The sequence below is a fragment of the Sparus aurata genome, chromosome 23 (assembly GCF_900880675.1).
Source record: "Sparus aurata chromosome 23, fSpaAur1.1, whole genome shotgun sequence".
In the NCBI taxonomy this organism is placed as follows: Eukaryota; Metazoa; Chordata; class Actinopteri; order Spariformes; family Sparidae; genus Sparus; species Sparus aurata.
In genome coordinates this window covers 3884624-3906823 of record NC_044209.1, presented here as the reverse complement: position 1 = coordinate 3906823, position 22200 = coordinate 3884624, and the positions used below count along the sequence as shown (strand labels likewise).

Here is a 22200-nt window from a genome sequence, read left to right as displayed (position 1 = left end):
AGCAGACATACAGTTGCTTCTTCTGTTGCGGCGTTATTTTTGATCACACTACCTTGCTCTCATCATGACCTGCCCTGGTCTGCCTCTGATTGGCTACATCCTGCCCATTAAGTAATGCACATGTGCAACTCTCGCCAAAGATTGAAAAGAGATGAGACGTCTCACTCTGTAGCTATAATGGAGTGCTCAAGACACAGTGTTGAAAGGAGGGCTGCAGCAATGCACCATATGAGAAAAATAATGTTTTTAAAATTTAAGTGGGTAAATCTATTCTGCTAGGACCCCCAAAAATAAGTTGAACCTGAAGATATGCATAATATGACCTTTTTTATGGTTATCTTTAAGTGTACATCTGGAACAATAACAGGGAACAGGAAAAACAACGACAGTGAATCCAGTCATCAGTTATTGTTTCTTTAATATAAAACAGTAACAGAAAGATATGAGGCCACGCCAAAGATGCAGTCTGGTTGGAGTACAGGAGGTGTCAGTATGTTTAAAAGCTTCTGCAGCTCTCTGTAGAAATAAAATGACTGTTCCACATGTAGCCTATGACAGATGTCTGCCTAGACTCTGTGACTACCAAACACAAGTTTACACAGCTGGAGCTACAGCAACATTAAAGCCACTCCTGGATGTAGGAGACACATCAACATGAACATGCAGTGGTATTGAAGCCACAGATGATAAACACTGCTCGAGTCCAACATCTCTGAATACGTCACTCTTTGCCTTTTATTAATGAATAGGGCACGAGGAGAGTAAGCAAAGTGGAAGAAGGGAAAATGTTGCTTTTTTTTCTACTTATTGCTCAATAGTTCCTCTGTGGCAGAGCAAACAGGTGACGGAGTGTGACTGAGGCAGATGCAGCGAGTTATCATGACACAGAGGACGAACAGACCAGCTCTGGATTGTCCTTTATAGGCAAATAAGTCCTCCGGTACATGCAATCCATGGAGTGATTCTATGTGTGTGTGTGAGGGGGAAGTCAGGGTATTATGGGTCAGTATTAACAAGGTCTACAGTAACATGTGTGTATTGTTGACTCGGTCATGCAGCTCCTCCAACACCAGCTGCTGTCAGAGTAACACAGAAGAGAATTCCAGCAGACTTTTTATTTGGCAGAACACTTCTCATAGAGACTTCTGTACATATGTTACGGTCGAATGACGAGAGTCCTCGGGCCATGGCTGCGTCCACATCCTCCCCCTGCTGAACCCTCTGTGAGGACTGTCCGAGATCTCGAGGGAACACACTAATTTGACGTGTGCAAGCAAGCTTTGGCATTAAAACATTGGCTGTGTTTAATCTGTCGCTGATGATTTGAATTCATTGTAGTGAAGCTGTTATTTTGAGAATGGTGTCCTGTCTGTCGACTGTGGTGTGGTCCGTCGGGGGTTCAGCTGCTCACCCCGGCCTCTCCAGCCTGCCCTCGTCCTCCCACGCACCTCTCTGGCTCTTTGTTGCTCACACATGCTGAGGGCTGACATCTGGGACTGATCCTGCCTCCAATACACTCTCTGATGCTGCAGGTCAATCACAGGTGAACACAAAAGATCATCAGTACCTGCAGTAACAGTGATCATCATTCATCATCATTCTCATCATGGAGCATCACAGAAATAATTGCTCATGTATGTTATATAGGGACATCAGTTTTCCTTTCAGTACATTAAAATAAAAAATGTACTGTACTTAGAGTTTGCTGGAGGGGAGGGCTGTCTTGCACATGATATTTATTCGGGTGCGTTCGTATCTTATGTAATCCATTAAGTTTTTTAGTTTAGACTTGACGAATTTATTGTTTTCAGGTATTTAAAAAGATTATTTTCAGTTATCTGTTGAGGTTTGGGTTGGCCAATAAAACCCCTTAGGTAGGTTTAGCAAAAGATGAGGTTGAAGTCTGACAGTTCCTCAATCAGGTGGGATCTTTCACCTTTACCCAAAAAAGATCAAAATGAAATTCTCAGAGTATTTTTTTTTTTAACTGACACTGATACAACAAAGTTAACTGCTGGCCGAATAAGCAGTTAGTGTTATTAATTACACCTGTGTCAAATGTGTGTTTTGTGGACATTTAAACTCCAGCCGACTTTCCCTGGACATGAGGGGGTGAGGAGATCTTCAGTGAATTTTCAGATCAGATTAATAGTGATCTTGATTTATCTTTCCACGCATTCATCTACTGGCTGTTGCAGCTCTAGTGTGGCGTGTCTGCCGTACCTTGGTCATCAGCAGTGGGGGCGCAGCCTCCCGACACCAGCTCTTTGGCCTCCACAGCCAGTTGAAAGGCAGGATCAGGAAGTGGTGAAGGGGTGTCAGGGCTGTCGGTGGCTGAAGAGGATCTGTTGCTACTGATATACACATCACACACACATACACAGGAAAAGTAGACACAGTGGGACTCTTACTGCAGACCTGTTGGTAACCAATAATACGATGCTGAGCAGCTGACGTTCAGAGTCTCTTACCTGCCTTCTCCTCCAAACAGGCTGGGTGTTGTCAGCACTTTGTGGACGTTCTACGGACAGAGACAAGGCAAGACAAGACAGTGTTATCTTACGTAATAACACCAACACAGACGTCAGGTCTCAAGGAACGTCAAGGACTCAAAGAGAGAGAGGCTGAAGTTTGACCTGACCCATCTGGGGGTCTAGCCACTCATATGAAAAGATTGTCCTCAAGTGGAACATGTGATTTTGGGGCAAATGCTCATTTTACTCATACTTTGAAGTTTTTGTAAAAAACTGTCCACCTTCATTTCTGTCTTTCTTTCTGTCACTTTCTTTGTTTGTGTCACTGCTGTGATCACATGTTGGTGGCAGCTGTAGAAAAAGAGTTTCATTTTTCACATCCCTAAAGGCCTCCACACCCAAAAACCACACCAAAGAATTAGCTGCAACAAAAGGTGACTGTCACATCATGTCTCATTTTTTTTCTGATAAACTCAATCTGACAAAAAAAGGCTCTACTTTCTTCAGCAGTTGTTTAAGAGAAGTAATGATAGCTGTTGTGATGCTGCTGGAAAACATCAGTGATGAAACACAGTTTGGAATTTTTCCTGTCAGAATGGATTGACAAAATGACCTTAAAGGTTGTTTCTACATCCATGATTGTTGGGGTGGTAATTAAACTCATGCACATGTGCTGGTTTCCACAATGACTCCCAGTTATAAACAGATAATTGGGCGTACACACAGCTTCCTAAATCTGACAAATAGAAAGTGTACGCATACGTCTGTCTTTGAACGTCCACACAGTTGTAGTCGAGAATCTTCAGAGTTTAATTTGTTCTGATTACAGTGTGTCGTTCAGCCACTGGAGGGCAGACTGGCTCCACAGCAGTGTAGGAGACTGACAAGACGAGGATGTTTGTATCTTTCACTGGCTATCTGCTCAATGTGTGGCCCACACTGCATGGATTATAAGATGTGACAGAACACATGTCCTGGAGTCAGTTCCCATCTATTGACAATCTTACAGGCCTATTAAGTAATCAGTTCCTTTGATCAAACTCTGCAGGCAACATTAAGATTCATTAGAAAAACAGAACATATGTCCCTATCAAGCTACATGCACAGACACTGTGCTGTAGCATGTCAGTCCTGAATCTGAAACAGCTGCCATTCCTTAAACCAGAAAATAGCGCAGTTGTTTGAGACCATTATTAAGGATTATTCCACATTTGGATACAAACATGATACAAGAACAATACAGAATATCACCTTATCAGTGTCCTTTATGAACAAAATAAAAATGATGGTTTTGAGTCTCTACAATCGACACAGAAAACCTCAGAGACCACAGACAGAGATGTTAGTGTGTATTAAAGTCGTACCTGTGCAAAGCCCAGCAGCTTCTTGTTAGAGATCTCCAGATGTTTCCTGCTCAGCTCAGACTTCTTCAGCTGGCAGTCTATGGTCGTCAGCCTCCTGTTCAGCTCCTGCACCTCGTCCTGACACATACACACCACACATATCCAGGCAGTCATTTTCTGTCATTTTTGTTTCTCTAGAAACACTGGAACAGTAGCTGACAATGTGCTTCAGAAGGAGGTTTACTAGACAGATAGATCTAACTGTAAAAAATACTGTGAACTTGGTCTGTGCACGTCTGAGATAATCCACTTAAATGGTTTATTTTCTTAAGTAGAAGAATATTCTCAACCCATAAAGTAACACTTAATCCTCCCATTTATCTGAAAAAATTAAAAATCTCCATATTTGGAGACGCATGGTTTTCCCTGGACAGCAACAATATACTTTAAGTTTCTTATACAACATTCAATCCCCTCTCCCAAGTTCTTTCAATTCATTGGCACAGAACAGCACTTCTGCTATAACTCTGACTAAAACAGGCTTGCTTGGTGATCTTCTCTGTAGCTTGAGAAAATAGAAAATAAGTGTTTCTGACTTTTTTTTTATTTATTCTTTTTTAAAGGGCATTATTTCTAAATATTTATTACAAAATAAATTTGGATCCACAAATAATACCAACAGTGTTGCTGCTGCTCAGAGTCAGTCAGTGAGTCAGGTGCAGAGCCGGACCTTGTGGAGGAATAAACACCCGGAGTCACATCAGATTCTGTTCTGATCTGTTTACTAACAGAAGAAGAGCTCAGAGATGACTTTTTAACCCTTGGGATGTGGATTCATCTCCACTTCTGTTTATTAACCTGACTGCAGCAGCGATCCACAGAGGTGACCTCCATTGTCAGCGTTTATGTTCTGTAATGTTGACTGCTGACTGGAGCTGGAGGGGAAATATACTCTACTTCATAAACATAACATTACAGAGAGGAGAGGGGAACAGAAGAGCGGGAACCAGAGTCTCTGCTGAGTGCTGAGTTTAATCAGAGGTTCACCTGAATTCACACACACTTGGTGTGTACTGTTGCTTGCTAATGTTAGCTTAAAGCTAGCGCACAGTGAAGTAATCTGGCTGTTTGGGGAGCGGATAAACACTGCCTGAGTACTGTTGATCAACAGACATGATCCTGTAGTCAAACTGGCTTCACTGGTGGTGTACACACCATTAAACAACCACCACTGCTGATGGAAATCTGTCTAATGTGACTCTGGCACAGATGTTCACAGATGTGCTAATGTTTTACATTTTTATTCTGGTTGAGATTAGTCTCACACGCCAGTTTCCTTATCCCGGACGTAGAAACTGGCAACCAGATGAAACACACCATGACTTTGAGCAAATAACAAATATCCAAGTAAATAACTCAGCGTATAGCAAACTTATAACATGTTTATAGGAATATAGGAATTCCTATATATTATATCTTTAATTTGAAATATGCAGGCATTTCTTTCTGAACTTGACATCAATCAGTCAATATATCACGATCATCTCACATGACCTGACTGGAGGGGACGGTGTTATTATTATTATTATCATTATCGAATCTGAGGTTTGCAGAAAGGTACTGCCAAGATTTATTCGGGTGATTGGGTTGAATAGACACAATGGAGGGGGTGAGAAGGCAGGAATGAAAGATAAAAAAGAAAGAGGAAGAAGGAGTAGGAGGAAGGTTTTGGTTGATCAGACATCACTTTAAACCCATCTAACCATTAGATCATGTGCTCAGCAGCTGTCACATTTTTCAGTCCTCAGAGGAGGATGCTGAAGAGGTTTCTCTGTCCTCATTTCTGTTATTCTCCCAACATCTTTGTCACTGGATGTTGTGTTGTCCCACAGCTGAATCCTGTGAGGCTGTGTGCCAAAGCACAGCCAGAGGATTTACTACCTGAGATGAAAAGCCACAGGTAGGGAAGCATTAAGCTCAAGAGCCAGAGGAAATAAATATTAAGCCTTCTTTTCATCAAAGAGGGCTGCTGGTGGAAACACAGGCAGAGCTCTATGGCTCAGTCAGCGCTGCTGTTGGAAATGCAGCTTGATGTGTTTCACAGAGACGGGGCAACAAAAGCAGGCAGCACACTGATGGTGCTGCAGGGCCTCCAGCTTGTGACAGAGGATGGAGGGAAAACAGAGGAAAGAAAAAGCTTGGCTCAATGTTTTTAAAATTCCACGTGATGTCATGTTCAGTGAGAGGGTTCATGCCTGCACATCGATTGGCTCTGGGCTTGAGTCTGTTCCAGCTAGAGAGGGTTAGGGTTCTTATACACAGCTGCTTCTGCTGTTTACGTCCTGTCTGCAGGACAGTAATATTACTATAAATAATAATGATATAAAACATTATAATAAAAAGGTAGGAAATAGAAAAAAAACTGTTATTTTTAGTGTGTGGTTTTTATTGTCAGTTTTTTACCCTGAAAAGTGCTTTATAAAATAAATATATTACTATTATTATTATTATTATTATTATTATACATAATATGTCCAATTATAAACAGTGTAATTATAAAGAGTGTGGCAGTCTATTGTTATTAATAAATAATGAATACTGGTATGAAAACAGGTGCTCAAAATGATGCCATCCAATAGAAACACAACGCATTATGTAACAAGTCTGTGCTATGAATTGTGCAGAGATGTGGAAGGCAGGCAGGGGGATAGCTGTATATATGTTATAGCTGTGCATCATGAGGTTATGACAGTCTACACACACACACACAACATGAAAATACATGTCATTACAGTGGTACCACACGGGGCCAACAAGAACTGTGGCTGGGCTGCTTTTGTTTTCCTCTCACAAGTTTCAGATGCTGGTGGAGACTACGGAAAGTGAAGATGACATGACGCAGGTTGAGGAGAGCTGTAATTCTCTGCTGCTTTTAATATCGGCCGATCAATATATTGTTGGATGATTTAGTGCTCGCCACAATGACTTAAGAGGATTAATTGATGGACTACAACAGTTTCCAACTCAGTGGTAAGATCTTCTGATTGTCACAATGTAAATAAATGAATGTAAATACAGTTACTGTGGGGAATATAATCAAGCATAGTACAGTCTGATCTTGTTTGATACATCCACCTAGTGTCGCTGTCCTCATATCAACAAGTGAAATCTTCCACTATGAATCAAAACCCCTGCCTGGGTATTTACAGGACTTTTGTAACCCCTGCTGTGATGCACGCAAGCACAATTTTGTGTCTTCCTCTAGATCTGAATATGATGTCATTTCCACTTGGTATGGTGTATCTGTATCTGGTTATTTGAGATGGAGAAGAAAAAAACACAGGAGGATGCAGGTGTCACACACACTGCACAACCAGCCAGATCAACATCTGGAGCTGGTCTGCCTTGCGACACACCTTCTCATTCAATGCTTTTTCTTCAATGCTTTTTTTTATTATTGTATTATTAATATTGTTATATAAGACAACAACACTATGAAAGAACGCATATGGAATAGTAAATATAGCAATATTTTTTACTAAATACCTCAATATCAATACTCTGACAATATTATAGGGATGAATGTTGGTTTTTATTTGCTGATCACTTGTTTTGTATGTTAAATCCATATCTAAGGTAAGATAAGATGTATTATGATGATTGATTCCCCCAGAGGAGAAATTCATGTTGACACAGCAGCACTACAGACCACACAGTGTGCAACTAATGACAAAAAGGAGCCGCGTGAGGCAGGAACTGACTAAGAGAAAAATAAAATAGATTAAAATAAAAATAGAATAAAATAAAGAAGATAAAGAAGAACATAAATGCACAGGGTGTTTGTATATACATGCACATGTGCAATATCTGTCATTAACTGTAAGTATGATATGTATGATATGAAACTAACTAACTAAAGCACTCAAATAAATGTAGCAGTATAAAAAAAAAATATTAATAAAAATTCAGAAATGTATAAGAGCAGAGGGAGAAAAATCTAAAAACTGAAAAAAAGCCCTGAAATAATTCACTAGATGCTTGAGTCTCACCTTGGTGGCCTCGACTCCTCGTGCTTGCCTCTTGCTGGCCAGCTGGTTCTTCAGGTCTATGATCTCGGCCTCCAGCAGCTGGATCACCTCCTCGTAGTCCTGCTCCGCACTGCTGGCCTGTCGCTGCCCTGCCTCTGCCTCGGCCACCTGCAGCCGACTTTTCAGACGGATGTTCTCCTCAACAGTCAGACATGCTTTCTGGAAAGGACAACATAGTGTTCTGTGGTAAATGCATTCCTGTGTAGCTACAAGTTGCATGCAACATAATTCAGATGCTGAGAGCTGATAATTCCACAATTGTAAATACATCTCACTGACATTTAACAAAAAGAACTTCCACTTCCACGCACCGTCCTGGCTCATCTCTCACCTCTGAGGTCTTCTGCAGCTCCTCCTCCAGGGTTTTCTTGCTGTGCTCCATGTCCTTTAGCATCACCTGCCAAGAGAGGCAGCAGATGAAGCCCAGGAGGGTTTTACAGCTGCAATCATCAGGTCAGTGGGTCTGAACCTTCTGTGGCCCGGTCCAACCACACTACACAACAGAGGACACACTTCTCCCGCCCTCCTTTTATTTCATTTAGTTACTGCAGACCTGTGTCCATTATTATTTAACTTAACGTTGTCTCAGTGCCACATTGTGCGTTGCTCAGCCTCATACCCTTCTTTTACTCTGACAAAAAAGTTCACTATTTACTACTATGTTTACCAGAAATGCTATTTCTGGTAAACATTTTATTTCAATTCTGCAATTATTTCACTACACTGTCAATCCATTCTTAGTGGCAGAGTACAACTTTCCCACTTGGGATTCATATAGTGTTGTAAGTGAGCGAGTGTATGTTCACCTTGAGCTGCTTCATCTGGGTTTGCAGCTGCTTCACCTCCGTCTGAAACTGCTCCATCTCTTCACTGCTGTAGCTGCATTCTGATTCATATGTCTGCAGACAGACAGACAGACATGTTAAGAAAGTAATGTTTATTACTTTATGTTTTCTATTTGTCCTAATTCTTCATGATCAGATGGAGGGGTGTTAGTAGAAAACAGTCACACACATGCATGCACGCACACACACAAACAATCAAACACACACACGCACTATGAGGGCTGCTTACAGGAGAGTGGAAGGCTGATGTGTCCATCAAACTGGCTGCTTCGTGATAGGAAAACATGAAGGGACCCGCCCCTAAACCCAACTCCTCCAGGTCCTCCTGGAAGGTGCTGCGGGTGGCTTCCACGAAGTCTGAGAGTCGACACACAAGCACAGATAGATATAGTTCGCTGGTGGTGACAGAAGATTGACCTTGGCATACATACATATATATACATATATTTAAATGAATGGATGTGTGAGTGATAGTGGACACATGTACACATTTAGACATACAAATTATTATCAAGTTTTCTTTTCTTATACTTCTAGTTTCCGTGCACAAGTGAGTGAGCCATGTTAAGCAGGTAATCATGACACCAAGCCACCTGAGAAGAGATATGTGGAGGGATTTGGGGAAAAATATGGCATCAAAGTGAGGCTGTTTGTTGACTGTTAGATGTAACTGCTTTAAAGTCATTTTGAACTGAATGTCTTTTTATAACATTGTTCAGGATATACATTAACACCATATTTCCCCTAGGCTAGTCATTTTCCCTACAACATTTCATCATTATGTTGTTAAAGAGCGTTACAGGTATGGTCTATTAAATATAGTCACAGAAATGCTGCATGCTGTCCTGCCTGCCTGCCTGGCAACAAACAGACACAGAGTGGCCTTGTGGTTACACAATGTGACATAACACACTAGTGACACAAGCAGTCGCTGACATGCAGCCGTCACACGGGCCTGTGAGTTGACAGGGTTTCAACACAGATATTTCACCTTGCTGTTGACACAACACGAAATGTGTGTGTGTGTGTGTGTGTGTGTGTGTGTGTGTGTGTGTGTGTGTGTGTGTGTGTGTGCACGTGTGTCTCTACATGTGCTTCACCTCCATATGCCACAGTGCCTTGTGGGTCAGTGGTCAGACTCTGTCTCAACTTCTTCCTCTTCTCTTCTGTGACGTCCAAGCCGAGAAAGGTCAAAGCCTGAGAGACACGTGAAGAAAGACAAACAGAGATAGACATAAAGACGAGGCAGGGACACACTTTTACCTTTTAGCATGGTGCCATGGCAGCATCACTTAGTAAGGGGAACTAACTCTGCAGAATGTGCAGTGGTATTGTGCAAATTACAGTCTTTATCACAAGTTGTTCCAACTTAAAATATTTACACAGACAATTTAAATATATTTTCTGTGATTTCGGCTTTAATTTTAGATGTAGACTTTTGATCACGCTTTTTTGTTAATTCTGTCGATTTTTTATTTCCATATATTACTGCTAGCTAATGAGTCATTTTATTTTCACATCCTTGAATTCATTCAATAAATCTGTGGCATCATTTCAAGTCAGGTTTGTCAGAAATTCTCCCTTAGTGTTTTTTTTTTTTAGCTGTTAAAGAGGACTCGCATCTTCAAAACTTACGGTTAAAGCATCCAAAAAAATCTCTTTATGTTACCTGGAAGTGGTTTTAGGAATTTTAAGCCACCAACCAGTAACAATAAGAGACCTACACACTCTAGTGGTTAAATATTGTGGGCTGACCTTTGCACACTATGCTCGACAAAGCAGTCATGGCCATCATTTGTCGAAACCTTACACAACCTGAACAAGTTTGAGATGCAGTAATATGCTTAGTCCACAACAACCCCTCGAATTTAATGATACAGTATTGTATCATTAAACAGTATTGTAAACGCTCAACGTTTAAAACTGTTCTTTTCTCTTTCCAGACTTCTTTATTAGCTTTTTTTTGTCCTCACCTATTACAGTAGCTCTCAAGGCTAAAAATATCCATAATCCAGCTCATTCTGTCTCTTTTGCAAAGGAGCCAACAGATCAAGAGAGAATTGTGCCTGTATTTAACATTTAAAATATCTGTCTCTCTGATCCCATAATGAATTGGTAGATTAGGGTCATCCTATGGCTAAGCGAGATCTGGACAAAATTAAAAATCAAAGCTGAATAACAGTCACAAAAGTGTACAGAGGGCAGAGACAGAAAGCCAGAGAAGAAGGGAGAGGAAAACAGTGCCCATCAGCAGAGAGATGTGAAGCTGAAGGGCAGGGTGAGAGGGGGAGAATGTGCTGATAGGGTAAAATGAATGTACAAATGAAGAGCCCAAGTGTGATAGAGCAAGCACCGAGAGACTGCGAGCGAGAGATCAATAATTTGATGAGGAGAGAGCTCGGGGGTGGACTGAAAAAGTGCTACAACTGTAAAAGAAAAATTGCGAGTTAATCAGAATGAAAATAATCTGTGTAAATTTGCTTTATGGAGTTTCTTTAGAAACCTGAATAAATTAGTGTGGAGACATGCTGAATTCAGAGATCTCTCTGTATGTTTGATTATCGTGACAATTATAATTATAATCTACTGCCTTCACAGATCACCAGATCTCAAGCCAGCTGACAAAAACACTCAACCAACATCATCAAAGCACCAAATGAGGGAATATCTTTTGGGAGAATGTTGGTCATCCAACCTCCAGGGCTATATAGATGAAGCCAACGTGGAAGTAATTGTATTGTAGGCAACTGAGAGTGTTTTGGTTTCTTGAAGATGTTTCACCTCCCATCCAAGAGGCTTCTCCAGTTCTTACTAACTGAGAACCTTCATCAACAACCTGGATGTACCATGAAGTGCAGTTCCTTCAAATGGCCAGTTGAGGCTGGCTCCAAAAGCCAGTCAGTTAGCTGTTCAGTTAACTGAACTACCAAACCAGAGCAGAGGGACAGACGCCAGTGTTTGGGACTAATGAGCCACTCTGTTAGCCTTAACTGGCAAGACAGCTGGTAGAGCAGGCACGCTCTGGAGGAGGCAGCTGCGAGCAGGGCCGGGAGCTTCTGGTGGAAAAAACACCCAGAGTCGAGGAGAGCACATAGTTTGTTATCAACTGGTGTTGATGGGGTGGCGTTGTGGTTTTACTAATGGTTGGTTCACACCGTCACTTTGGCTGTCTCAGCTGTAGTGTCTCTGGGCTCTTTTGGTGAAGCAGACATGCTTGTGGAAAGCCAGCCTATTTGCTCCACCTAACACGCCTAGAGGCACTTACAGCAAAGAGCAACAGTTTGAGTCAAGAAACCAACCAACAAAGCCAGCCAACGAGAGGCTGAGTGGGGCGCGGAGACATTTCTTGAGCAGTATGATTGCGGCCTCTGCTTTTTAAACAGACCAATACAATGACAAGGAGAGGCAGTAGAATGCATTTATACTGATTTCTCTTGTCAGATCCAGGTTCATGATCAGAATAGCCATGTGATATGTTGGTAGATATCGTCACAGTCCCACACCGGTATTGCAACATTTTTGTATCATGATATCGGAAAAATTCAGGTATATCATTACATCCCTACTCATTAAGTGTAAATGAATGTTCAGTGTGTCACTATGAGATGACACAACCTTGATAGGGTTATAAACAGTGGCTGCTTCAGTCATGGTTGCTTTGGAGTACTGATTACACAAACGACCAAATTGTATAATTTATCTGTATTGTTAATTTCATTCCTTTATTAGATTTTATTTTATCATCACCATGGTATAATTCAATACAACAATTCAAATATGTTTTCTTTTGATCTACAGTTGATGTATGAGCTATCATGTAAAGGTTTTGATATAAAACACAAAGGAAACATGTCAGCATTGGTCAGGGGATTATATATTTAGCAGAATGACTCTGAGGAACTTCTCTGACCACAGGACAAGACTCACCAAGTCCAACTTGTCTGATTTCAGGCGTATGTATGGGTCCAGTGTGATCTTAGGTTTGGCCACCACTGGGGACATCTGGCTGGTTGTACCTGGAGAAAGATAACGAAAAAAGGAGAAATATGGTTGATGTTTGTCAGAGACAAGGGGGGAAAAGCAATCCCTTGTAGAAAAAATATAAGTAGATAGGTTATGGGCCTTTAAACAGAATGAAGAGAGTGTGCAAGGCAGTACACCTCGTAAACAACAGGAGGAGGAATATCATTGGATAATCTGTAATATCAGAGTGGATGGACAAATATTCTCATCGGATTTGGTGGAAGTGTTGTGGTGTTAAGGGCGGTGTGTGTGTGTGAGTGTGTGTAGGAGTGTGTTTGGGTGGAAGGATCAAAAGCAGATGATTAAAAAGAGGGGAGTGGAGAAAGGTGGATGATTATATAGATGAGAGTGAGGGAAAACAGTGAGAGAGGGGAGGGCAGACAGCCAATGCATAATATTAATTTGATGAGTTTGTCCGTCCCAGATTTGTGAGTCTGCTTGTTGTGGCAACGGGAACCTTTCGTCTGTGAGCCTGCACACCCCCCGTTACTAGATGAGCTGAATCACTGACCATGCTACACCTCCTCCTCGTAACACCCGAAAGATTTGCGTCCCCACCACCACCGCCCCTAACTGGTGGTGATGACAGACAGCCGTGCTCTAGACAGTAGTTAGACCCTTAAAGCGCTCTTTATCATACAATTTGCTTTCCTTTCATTCTAGTAGAACAAAACATCTATTTGGAGTATTCCCATTATTCCACTTGAAGTAAGGAAATATGAGGAATCAAACCCATCTGCTACAATTGTATTTATTTATTTAGGATAAGTCAACACTGTTATTGTGATTTGCGACTATTTTGTACCAAGTGTTCCAATAATGCTCCAATAACGGTAAATTGATTGTATGACTTTTTGCAGACCCATGAATAAAACTCTGCATGAGAACGTATGTAAATGTGTTCAAAAGATCTGTGGCTGTTGAATGTCAAAACACAAGTAGTGCCCAAATGATTTCAACAGTGAGGTCACACAAAGACAAGGAAAAAGAAAGGGATTATGTGAATTAAGGCCGTACAATCAATAGAAGTATTGTCAAAATGGCATATTGGCCAAGTGCAATATCCAAATCTCATAGGCTGCAAAATGTGTGACAAACACTGCTGCAGAGATGTCCTGGCCTACAAATCTAGTTCTCCAGTTAGAAGAAAACATGTTTGTCCAGTACAGACCCAAATAAATGTAACATCCTTGTGATTCTAACAATTCAAATAGACATTGTGATGCAAAAATGATCATTTCCAATAACTGTTAATCAGCCAGCAACCATGATGTTTTGTTGTACTTTTACCATATTGTGTTGTCCGAATGTGACTATTTTAACTCTGAAGTTACACTTAGACATACACTGAGGGTACAAGTATGAATTTGGCCCTTATTCTTGGATGTAAGAAATGGCCAAAATGTGTTACTGAAGTGTGTGGGTGTGTCGGTGTGGTATTTGACTCCAAATCTTTTGTGCACATTAAGAAACCTGGAATGTATCCCCTATAGTCTTGTAATAAATAAATAAATACGATAAATACGTTCTGTTCTGTTAATGACTGGTTGGAACTGCTTCTCCACATGGTTCTCCCTGACTACCACTGTCCTTCACCGACGAAGAAACGACAACCACAAAAAAGAAAAAAGAAAACAAAGCAAAAAAAACAAAACAAGACATCCTTGTCAATAACTCTGTGAATGTGAAAATATGTAAAGTATTTGTGCAATACTTTTTGTTTTTAAAGACATGTCAGATGAACACAGGTAGCCTCTGAATGTATAATGAAAAATAGTAAGACTCCAGATAATAGAGATTATGGTTGCATGCAAATAGGTGGTCGTATATATATTGACAGAGCTAGATTTATTTCCCTAACAGGACTGAAGACCGTCAATGACCTGTCCCCCTGCTGTGCTTTAGGACAGGTCTGACCTCATTCAGAACAGTGTTGTGGCGATAAAGCTAGTACTCACATTCATTTCGAGTGTTGGTATGGTAATTAGACTGTGGCGTTGTGGACTTTAGGGGGGTCCCAATTAAAAGTCAAAACAACAATCAACTCTTGAAAAAATGCAACTGAAAGTCAAGCTGAGGTGGTTAATCACATAAGCCGGTGATCAGACTGTCTGATCGACAGTATTGTTTCTCAAGCTGACTAAATCTTTGAGGTGACACTATAAATATAACCAATTATAAAAACACTTATAATGGAAGTTTTTCAGTGATTTCTTATAAGCACTGGTTGATATGACATGTTCTCTATCAGGGTGAAACAGATACTGTCATACAATATAGGACAAAACAAGTCACATGCACAAACAACCAGTGGTCTGCCAAATAGCTTGGAGTTTCTATAATGTCGCCTGGTGCCAGCATCCTGCTGCCAGGAGACTGCATAAGCAGAGGAGGAGAAGTTCATCTAAACCTTGTTGTTGATAGAGAAATCCTCTCTGGTGGAATTTTTGCACCAAAGCCAAGAGTAGGAAACTGGACGCTGTCCAGGTGGAGTACACACACCAACACTGCCTAAGGGGAAGGTCAGCTGACTCAAGAAGACAAGTATGCATATGTTTATAGATGTGTTCAACCAAGTGAGCTGAGGAGGCTTAAGTTGAAGCATGGGTGCCAACCAAAAGCAGGAATAACTAATCAAATTTAACTTCACTACTCAAAGATCATCGGCTATTAGACTAGGGAGGGTCTTTACTTAATATAGTCCATGTTCAGTATGTGAAGGGTCTCCTGACAGTGGCATCTTGTAATTGATGCAGGGAAGGAATTTGACAGATTCAAAAACTGTCCCCACAAGTGACTACTGCTACTGAAGGTACTTTGGGGTTGGTGGTTACTTTTGTTGATGGGTTGAACTTTTGTCTCTTGATTCATCTGCAGAAGGCTCACCAATTTTAACTTTACTTCTTGTTACAGCCATGGAACCACTGGCAATAGCAAGAGGATCGCAGCCTTCATTTTGTGGTAAGAAGACAGGGGACATGGAGCATCTATAACACTGTAAGCAGATAATACCATCATGTTTCTATCAGATCTTGGACAATCAATGCCATGCCTTTAAAATGTGATCACTTTTTGGTCAATTTAGTTGCATCTGTGGTTTTCAGGTGAACAAAGGTAAATCACCTATAATGTTTCTAAATGAACAAGAGTAAAGTCCCAATGATATACCAGACATCTGTTACAACAACCAAATGACATGTTCAGTGGAGCTCTGCTCTGGTTACAAAGTGAATTACTGCCTTCAAAGAGTTTGATTGTCTTCTGATATTCCTTTAAAAGAAACTATTCATCCTTTGTGGAAAACACTGATGTTGTCATGCATGAAGTACATAAATACCTGTGCAACTCACTAGTGTAGCCTTCTTTTCAACAACTTGGCCAGTGAACACTTGAGCCCTGCTTGGACCTTAAACATGGCTAGCTAAGGCCATAGCTTGCTGTCTCTTATGATTCATTATGTAGTATGTATTATTCATTCTAATGTCATTCTTTGTCTTTTAAAAACATTTTAGCTATTTATCTATTTTCAACTGATATTTTGATTATTATTTTATAAACTGCCATATGTTAATTTGTGATTGTTTTAGTTACGTGTCAACTGTTGTCTTAAATGCATAAAAACAGTTTATATAGGTTCAATAAATTGACATTAAAAGATCAAGTCTCCATCCTTGCTTTTCATGATATTGAATCAATCAACATGTGTTTGTATACTGCCAACAAAAGTTATCTCTTGACACTTTCTGAATTGAGCAGGTCTAAACCATACTCCTTGATTCATTATTTACACAGAGCCAACATTTCCCATATAATACAGAAATAGTTTGTGAAGAATCTATGCAATTCTTTTGTAAAAATAAATAAATATATATATATGATATAAAGCAGTATTTGTATCTGCTCACCTCACCACAAACTGCTGACATCTGTCATGGCTAGCAACTGGCTTAACCAATAAGAGCCTGACGGGGAGCTAGATGGTCACAGCACCTAGGAAATAACCTTGACTCCTGTAATCCAGCCCAATAGGATTGGAACAGGCTGTCGGGTTGGCTTTGAGCGTGGGCCCATGTGCGACCCTCGACATTAGAGCTGATTAGAGAGATTGTAAAGCAGAACAGTTTTACAATCTTTCAGTTTCATCATCAAACAATCTTTTACTACAAACAGTTTTTTTAGTGGTTTAAGGTCTATAGATTCTTCAGCAGAATTATGATATTTTCATGTGAGCTGCACCACAGGAAAACATGTAACACTTGTCATTGTTGTGCCCATGTGATTTAATCTAACAATAACTTTACTGAGGTATGACACTTACGGTATTTTTTATTAACACACTGACTGTCAGCAGGAAATCCCTGACCTGAGCTGACACTATCGGGCCACTTTAATCGGATACGTTTGTTATGTTGATTGAATTACTTTAAGTGCCCAGTGCAACATGGTCCAAGCCAGTTCAAGCCACTAGACACTAGACTAGATAACAACAACGAAATGATAACAGAACAAATCATAATTTACACATCCACAAATTCAAGGTAAAAGATTTTAAAGGTCTAATTATCAAATGTACTGATACGTCATTTTATAATGGACACAAAATACTTAAATACTTAAAATAATATGGTGTATTTATATGGTAGGCTTGTATGTTCACCATAACAGGGGCGCTGAAATAAAGAATTAAATTAATTTGGTCTTAGGCAATGAATGATTGGACTATGCATGACTGCAAAACAATACGGCCGCCAGCAGCAACCCCTCCCTCCCTCCCTCTGGTTTTGCAGCGGGACAGCCAGGGCACCCAGGGGGGTGTGACACAGGAGAACAGTCGAGAACATGCATTCGGCCGCAGTGTCTCACCAATCTCCCTCCTCCTTGTCATCCAGCAGGCTACCTGGCCCGAAAATCTGTCAGCATAACTGACAAGTTATTATTTCCTAACTGTATTTTCAGTGGTATTCTGGTGTTGTTGTGTTTTTCTCACAGCCATGATGTGTAAAAACAAACAGAGAGCGGCGGACCTGATGCAGTGGATTGTGAACTGTAGTTTCCATGCTGGTCAACAGACCAATGACAGCTGCAGTGTCTCTGGGATCGTGGCAGAGCAACTAGCCTAAAGACACCCTTGTAGCAATAAATGAAGACAGCCAATCAGAGGCAGAGTGGGGCGGCTCTTATGAGAAATATTCTTGAGAAGTATGATTGCACATTCTCCTGTTCAAACAGAACAACACAATGACAAGGAGGGATAGTAAAATGCATTCATAATGATTCTCCTTGTTAGATCAAACACGTGTTATGTAAGATATCGTCACAGTCCCATGACGGTATTTCAACAATTTTTAGCGAAATATCACAAAATTCGGTATATTGTTACATGCAACAAACTACAGCATGTAGTTTTTGATAATACAAAATCAGAAATATATAATGTTGTAGCCACATCCCTATAAAAGGAATGTAAGTATATCTCAGATAAAGACCTTTTCAGTCAGATTTTCCCTTTGCAATCAAGTAACCCTGCTTGTTATCCTCATATTTTACATCTCTGCCTGACATTAGAAGCTCCAACCCACGTTAACTTTAACTGCCTGTTTGTAACAGTTGTTATCATAATTAGTTCTGGTTTCAGTCAGGCAGCAGTAACTGTCTTCCTGTTATCATCATTATGAGATAAAGACAAGAGTGAAACAGCTATGTGTAGGAAATAGGCAGAAATTTGGGAAAAGTGTGTCTCCTACAATCTGTAAGACATTTAAGTGTGTCATTCATGTCATTCAAGTGTATCAGCATGGGCTCATGATTTTCAGAAACACCAAGGATGGATTATCTGATTCATCACGACAGTTTACTGTCATGTAGTTTCTGGCTGTCTTCTTCTCTCTGACTGTTTTTTGTTTTTTGTAGTTAATTCTGTACTTTATTCTCTTTCCAATACACACCAGTGCTGAACACTGAACAATAATGAATGTTAAGATACAACTTTTTCACAATCACATTCCTTTGAACTCTCAGGTCCCCTACTGTGCTGTGGTTTCTGTTAAACCTCATCTCCCCCACCCCCCTAATCCCCAATCTCTTTAAGAGAGCACATGTTCCCTGATTTTAATTTTGAGATGAGCTAGGTTTATCTAATATGTGTCTGATTTCAGGGACTCCTAGGACAAACTACTAAAAATCTCAGCTATGATTTGGCAGATGTTTAATAGTCCTTGGAAGAGTATTTCTATGGCATAACTGCTTTGTAAAACTTTATTATACTGGTAAATAGAATGACAGAGAGAGGTGGACAATGATGGTAAAGAGAATGAGATAGCAAGTTAGCGCTGTGACCAAGAGCAGCGATCATCACAAGGCAAACAACCACTAAAACACTCAAAATAATGATATAAAGATGTACAGTCATGGTCAAACTGTTACATCCACTTGTAAAGAACATGTGTATCATACCAGAATTGAGTTCCAATGATTTCTACAACTCAAATGTTTAGGTGATGGGTGGAATACATACTACTTTCTCACAAAAAACTAAATGTGACCAATCTGTTAAATGTATATTTTTGAGCCAGCAAACTGAATGACCAATTTTGTTGCTGTACAAGGTAGCCTGCATCGAATTTGCTTTGTAGATTGGCCTCTTAACTTCTCCTGAGTAATTGTGATGACTTTTCTGGGCCCATTTTAATACGGCTTGTTTGATACATCCATTTTACCCCTTTTCCACTGGTCAAAAATCCCACCCAGTCTTTGGTGTGCAATGGAAATGTGTGAACTCTGCATTTATATCTGGGTCAATTGACTCTGCAGCAGACATTGCTTTTTTATAAGTTGGCTTGGCTCGGCTTTGATCTAAAGGTAAGACCTGGGTGAACACGCAAAATTCCCCGTATGGTGCCGTATGGTACCAGTCATGGTCAATGTCCAGTGGTGGCACGTAAACATGAAGGGATTTGGAATGTGGTTTTATTACTGCACACAGTGTTGGAGGTGGCGCCACGTTCATTCCTGTGAAAGCTGCTCAGTGGTGTTTTGAAGCCAAAAAAGCTCGACTTACAGGCTATGAAAACACCTGGGTCACCAACCGAGCCGGCTAACTCCCAGTTTAGCACACTGCTAATTTGAATGGGGATAAAATAATATAATCGCGCAGCTTTTTTCTAGACTTTCCAAATGTTACTAGACTGAATGGCTTAAATTATGACAGTGAAATGAGTCATTTTGCAGTGGTTGTGATGCTCAAAAGAATTTATCCACTGTTTTACAGATGCTTCTTTCACAATGTGTCTGTTGCTTTTTTCAGTTTTTATCTGAAGCACCGATTGACCTTTTTCCCACTTTCTGCATACAAGGCAGTCCCTTGCATGCGGGAATTGGGAATACGGTCAATACACGATTTTTAGGTGGTGAACCGTACGTTTGAGTTACTGCCACGATCAGAAAACACAAACTATCACCTGCTGTTGAGAGAAAAATAGTCAGGATGGTCAAGAGTCAACCAAAAGTTTGCTGTTGATCAATTGGACAAGTAAAAAGCTTCTGTAGGAAAACTGATGAAATAATAAACTGAATTGTTTGGTCACAATGAGCAGCAGTTTGTGAGGAGAGAAGGTGAAGCCTTTAACCCCCAAAACACTAAACCTACTGTCAGGCATGGTGGTCGATGTATCATGCTATGGGGCTGTTTTGCTGCCAGTGGATCTGCTGCTCTTAATAAAATAAATGAATAATGAAATTCTTCAGGAAAACTTAAAATCATCAACAGAAGATTGGGTCTTGGGTGCAGTTGCGTGTTCCAACAGGACAATGATCCCAAACACATATCAATAGTGGTAAAGGAATGGATCAATCAGGCTAGAATTGAGGTTATGAAATGGCCTTCCCAAAGTTGTACTAAGTTATATAAAGCTTTATTGTTTGCCTATGAATTCAATGAGTCCCTGTAATGTTAGTACCAATACGCCTGTGCACATCTGCACAGGTCTCAGCAGGCAGCGGAACAAAAAATGTGCGGAAAAAATGCAAAAGACATTAAAAGAGTTTGTTTAGGGAGGTGTTCTACCTGAAATTTGAATGTCTGGCGGGCAGATGTCAGGAGAAGATGAGGACACTGGGGCTGGCTCCTCAGCACATATCTGAGAGGGGGAAAAAACACATAAAACGGTGTATAATTGATGACACACAAACTAAATGATAATATTAACACTGTCCAGTTTTTAGGTATCCAAAGGTAAGGTGATATAGTTGCTTTGGTGGAACAGGTCTGATTTGCAGGATATCACAGAGATCTTTGATAACAGTGACCTGGTATTCTAGAATGGAGGATCAGTGTGGAGGCTGGGCAGTGCCACCAAAATAATTTTACACTTTTACTCTGTGAAATAAGAATACATGCATAAATTGGTCAATTTAATTAACCTGTTATTAATATGTTAATTCAATTTACAGATACAGATAATTAATTCAATACAAAAAATAGAATACATTTTTTATAAAGACTGACATGGAATGTTGGGATTAAAAGCAATTCACATTCTATTTCTAAAAAATAACTGATTATGTGGTAAAATAACTTCTGACATAATGAACAAAAGAACCTTGACATATTGGGTATGTTTTTAATGCCTAAAACAAAGCATACTGACCTCAGGTGATCTGATGTGGACTTTTAAACGTCCAGAGTTGTAGTTGTTACTGGCAGCCCGCTGGATCCCATTGTGCAGAGAAGTGCTGCTTGGAAAAAGTCCTTTGCCTGGGATGAAGGCTATCTCCACTGCACTCTCTTGACTGGAATCATAATAAATACAAATACACAGTGTCAGATATACTGTCATGGTCAAAATGTTACATTTAAACAGGGTTAAGGACTCATTCTATCCATGTTTTGACGGACAATACAAACAGCCAATGATAATGAGAATAGCACTGTGCCGAACCAATCATGTGACTGGAATAGAGCGACAGCCACGTCAGGTTAGATTGACGCACAGAGCACAGAGTGAAGTAGCAGCCAGCAGCACCACACTACAGTTGTGTACATCAGTACATCAGGAGTGGCAGCGAGATGAAAGAGAAAGTGACGACCTAAAATGTGTACTTGAGCGACAGCATTAGCAAAAAAGACGACCCAACGGACAACAGCCCTAGGCTCAAAAGACTTTGTGGAAAATATAGGTCTGGGGAATTCGACATGACACAACTAGCAGAGTAGTGGGCACTACAAACTGTGTCGAAAGCGTGTTCCCACAAAGTCAGGTAATACCACTAATCTTATATACCATCTGCAGCAGAGCCATCATCTCTAGAGCACGCACAGTGCAAGACTTCACAGTCCCAGACCCAGGCAAATGCTGGTGGTCCCCCTAACACCACCAATGGGACACAACAGACCAAAGTTTCTCCAGCACAAGGCCACATGACAGTAAAA

General features: G+C 40.5%; 1 protein-coding gene across 8 annotated transcripts in view; it reads right to left on the bottom strand.

Annotated features, from left to right (window-relative positions):
* Positions 1-393: 393 nt before the first annotated feature.
* The window catches only part of si:dkeyp-72e1.9 (syntaxin-binding protein 4), a 94251-nt gene continuing 72444 nt past the window's right edge, over positions 394-22200 (bottom strand). For 5 of the 8 annotated variants that reach the window (XM_030409029.1, XM_030409025.1, XM_030409028.1 and 2 more), the window contains exons 10-21: positions 21419-21560; positions 20836-20908; positions 12678-12766; positions 9851-9947; positions 8980-9107; positions 8712-8804; positions 8237-8302; positions 7867-8064; positions 3839-3955; positions 2472-2521; positions 2224-2354; positions 394-1526 (exon numbers count right to left, since the gene is read on the bottom strand). In XM_030409029.1, coding sequence (XP_030264889.1) covers positions 1468-1526; positions 2224-2354; positions 2472-2521; positions 3839-3955; positions 7867-8064; positions 8237-8302; positions 8712-8804; positions 8980-9107; positions 9851-9947; positions 12678-12766; positions 20836-20908; positions 21419-21560 — 1243 coding nt within the window. In that variant the 3' untranslated portion in view covers positions 394-1467. The remainder of the gene's footprint in view (positions 1527-2223; positions 2355-2471; positions 2522-3838; positions 3956-7866; positions 8065-8236; positions 8303-8711; positions 8805-8979; positions 9108-9850; positions 9948-12677; positions 12767-20835; positions 20909-21418; positions 21561-22200) is intronic. The other 3 variants (XM_030409026.1, XM_030409031.1, XM_030409027.1) reach the window with 2 other exon arrangements.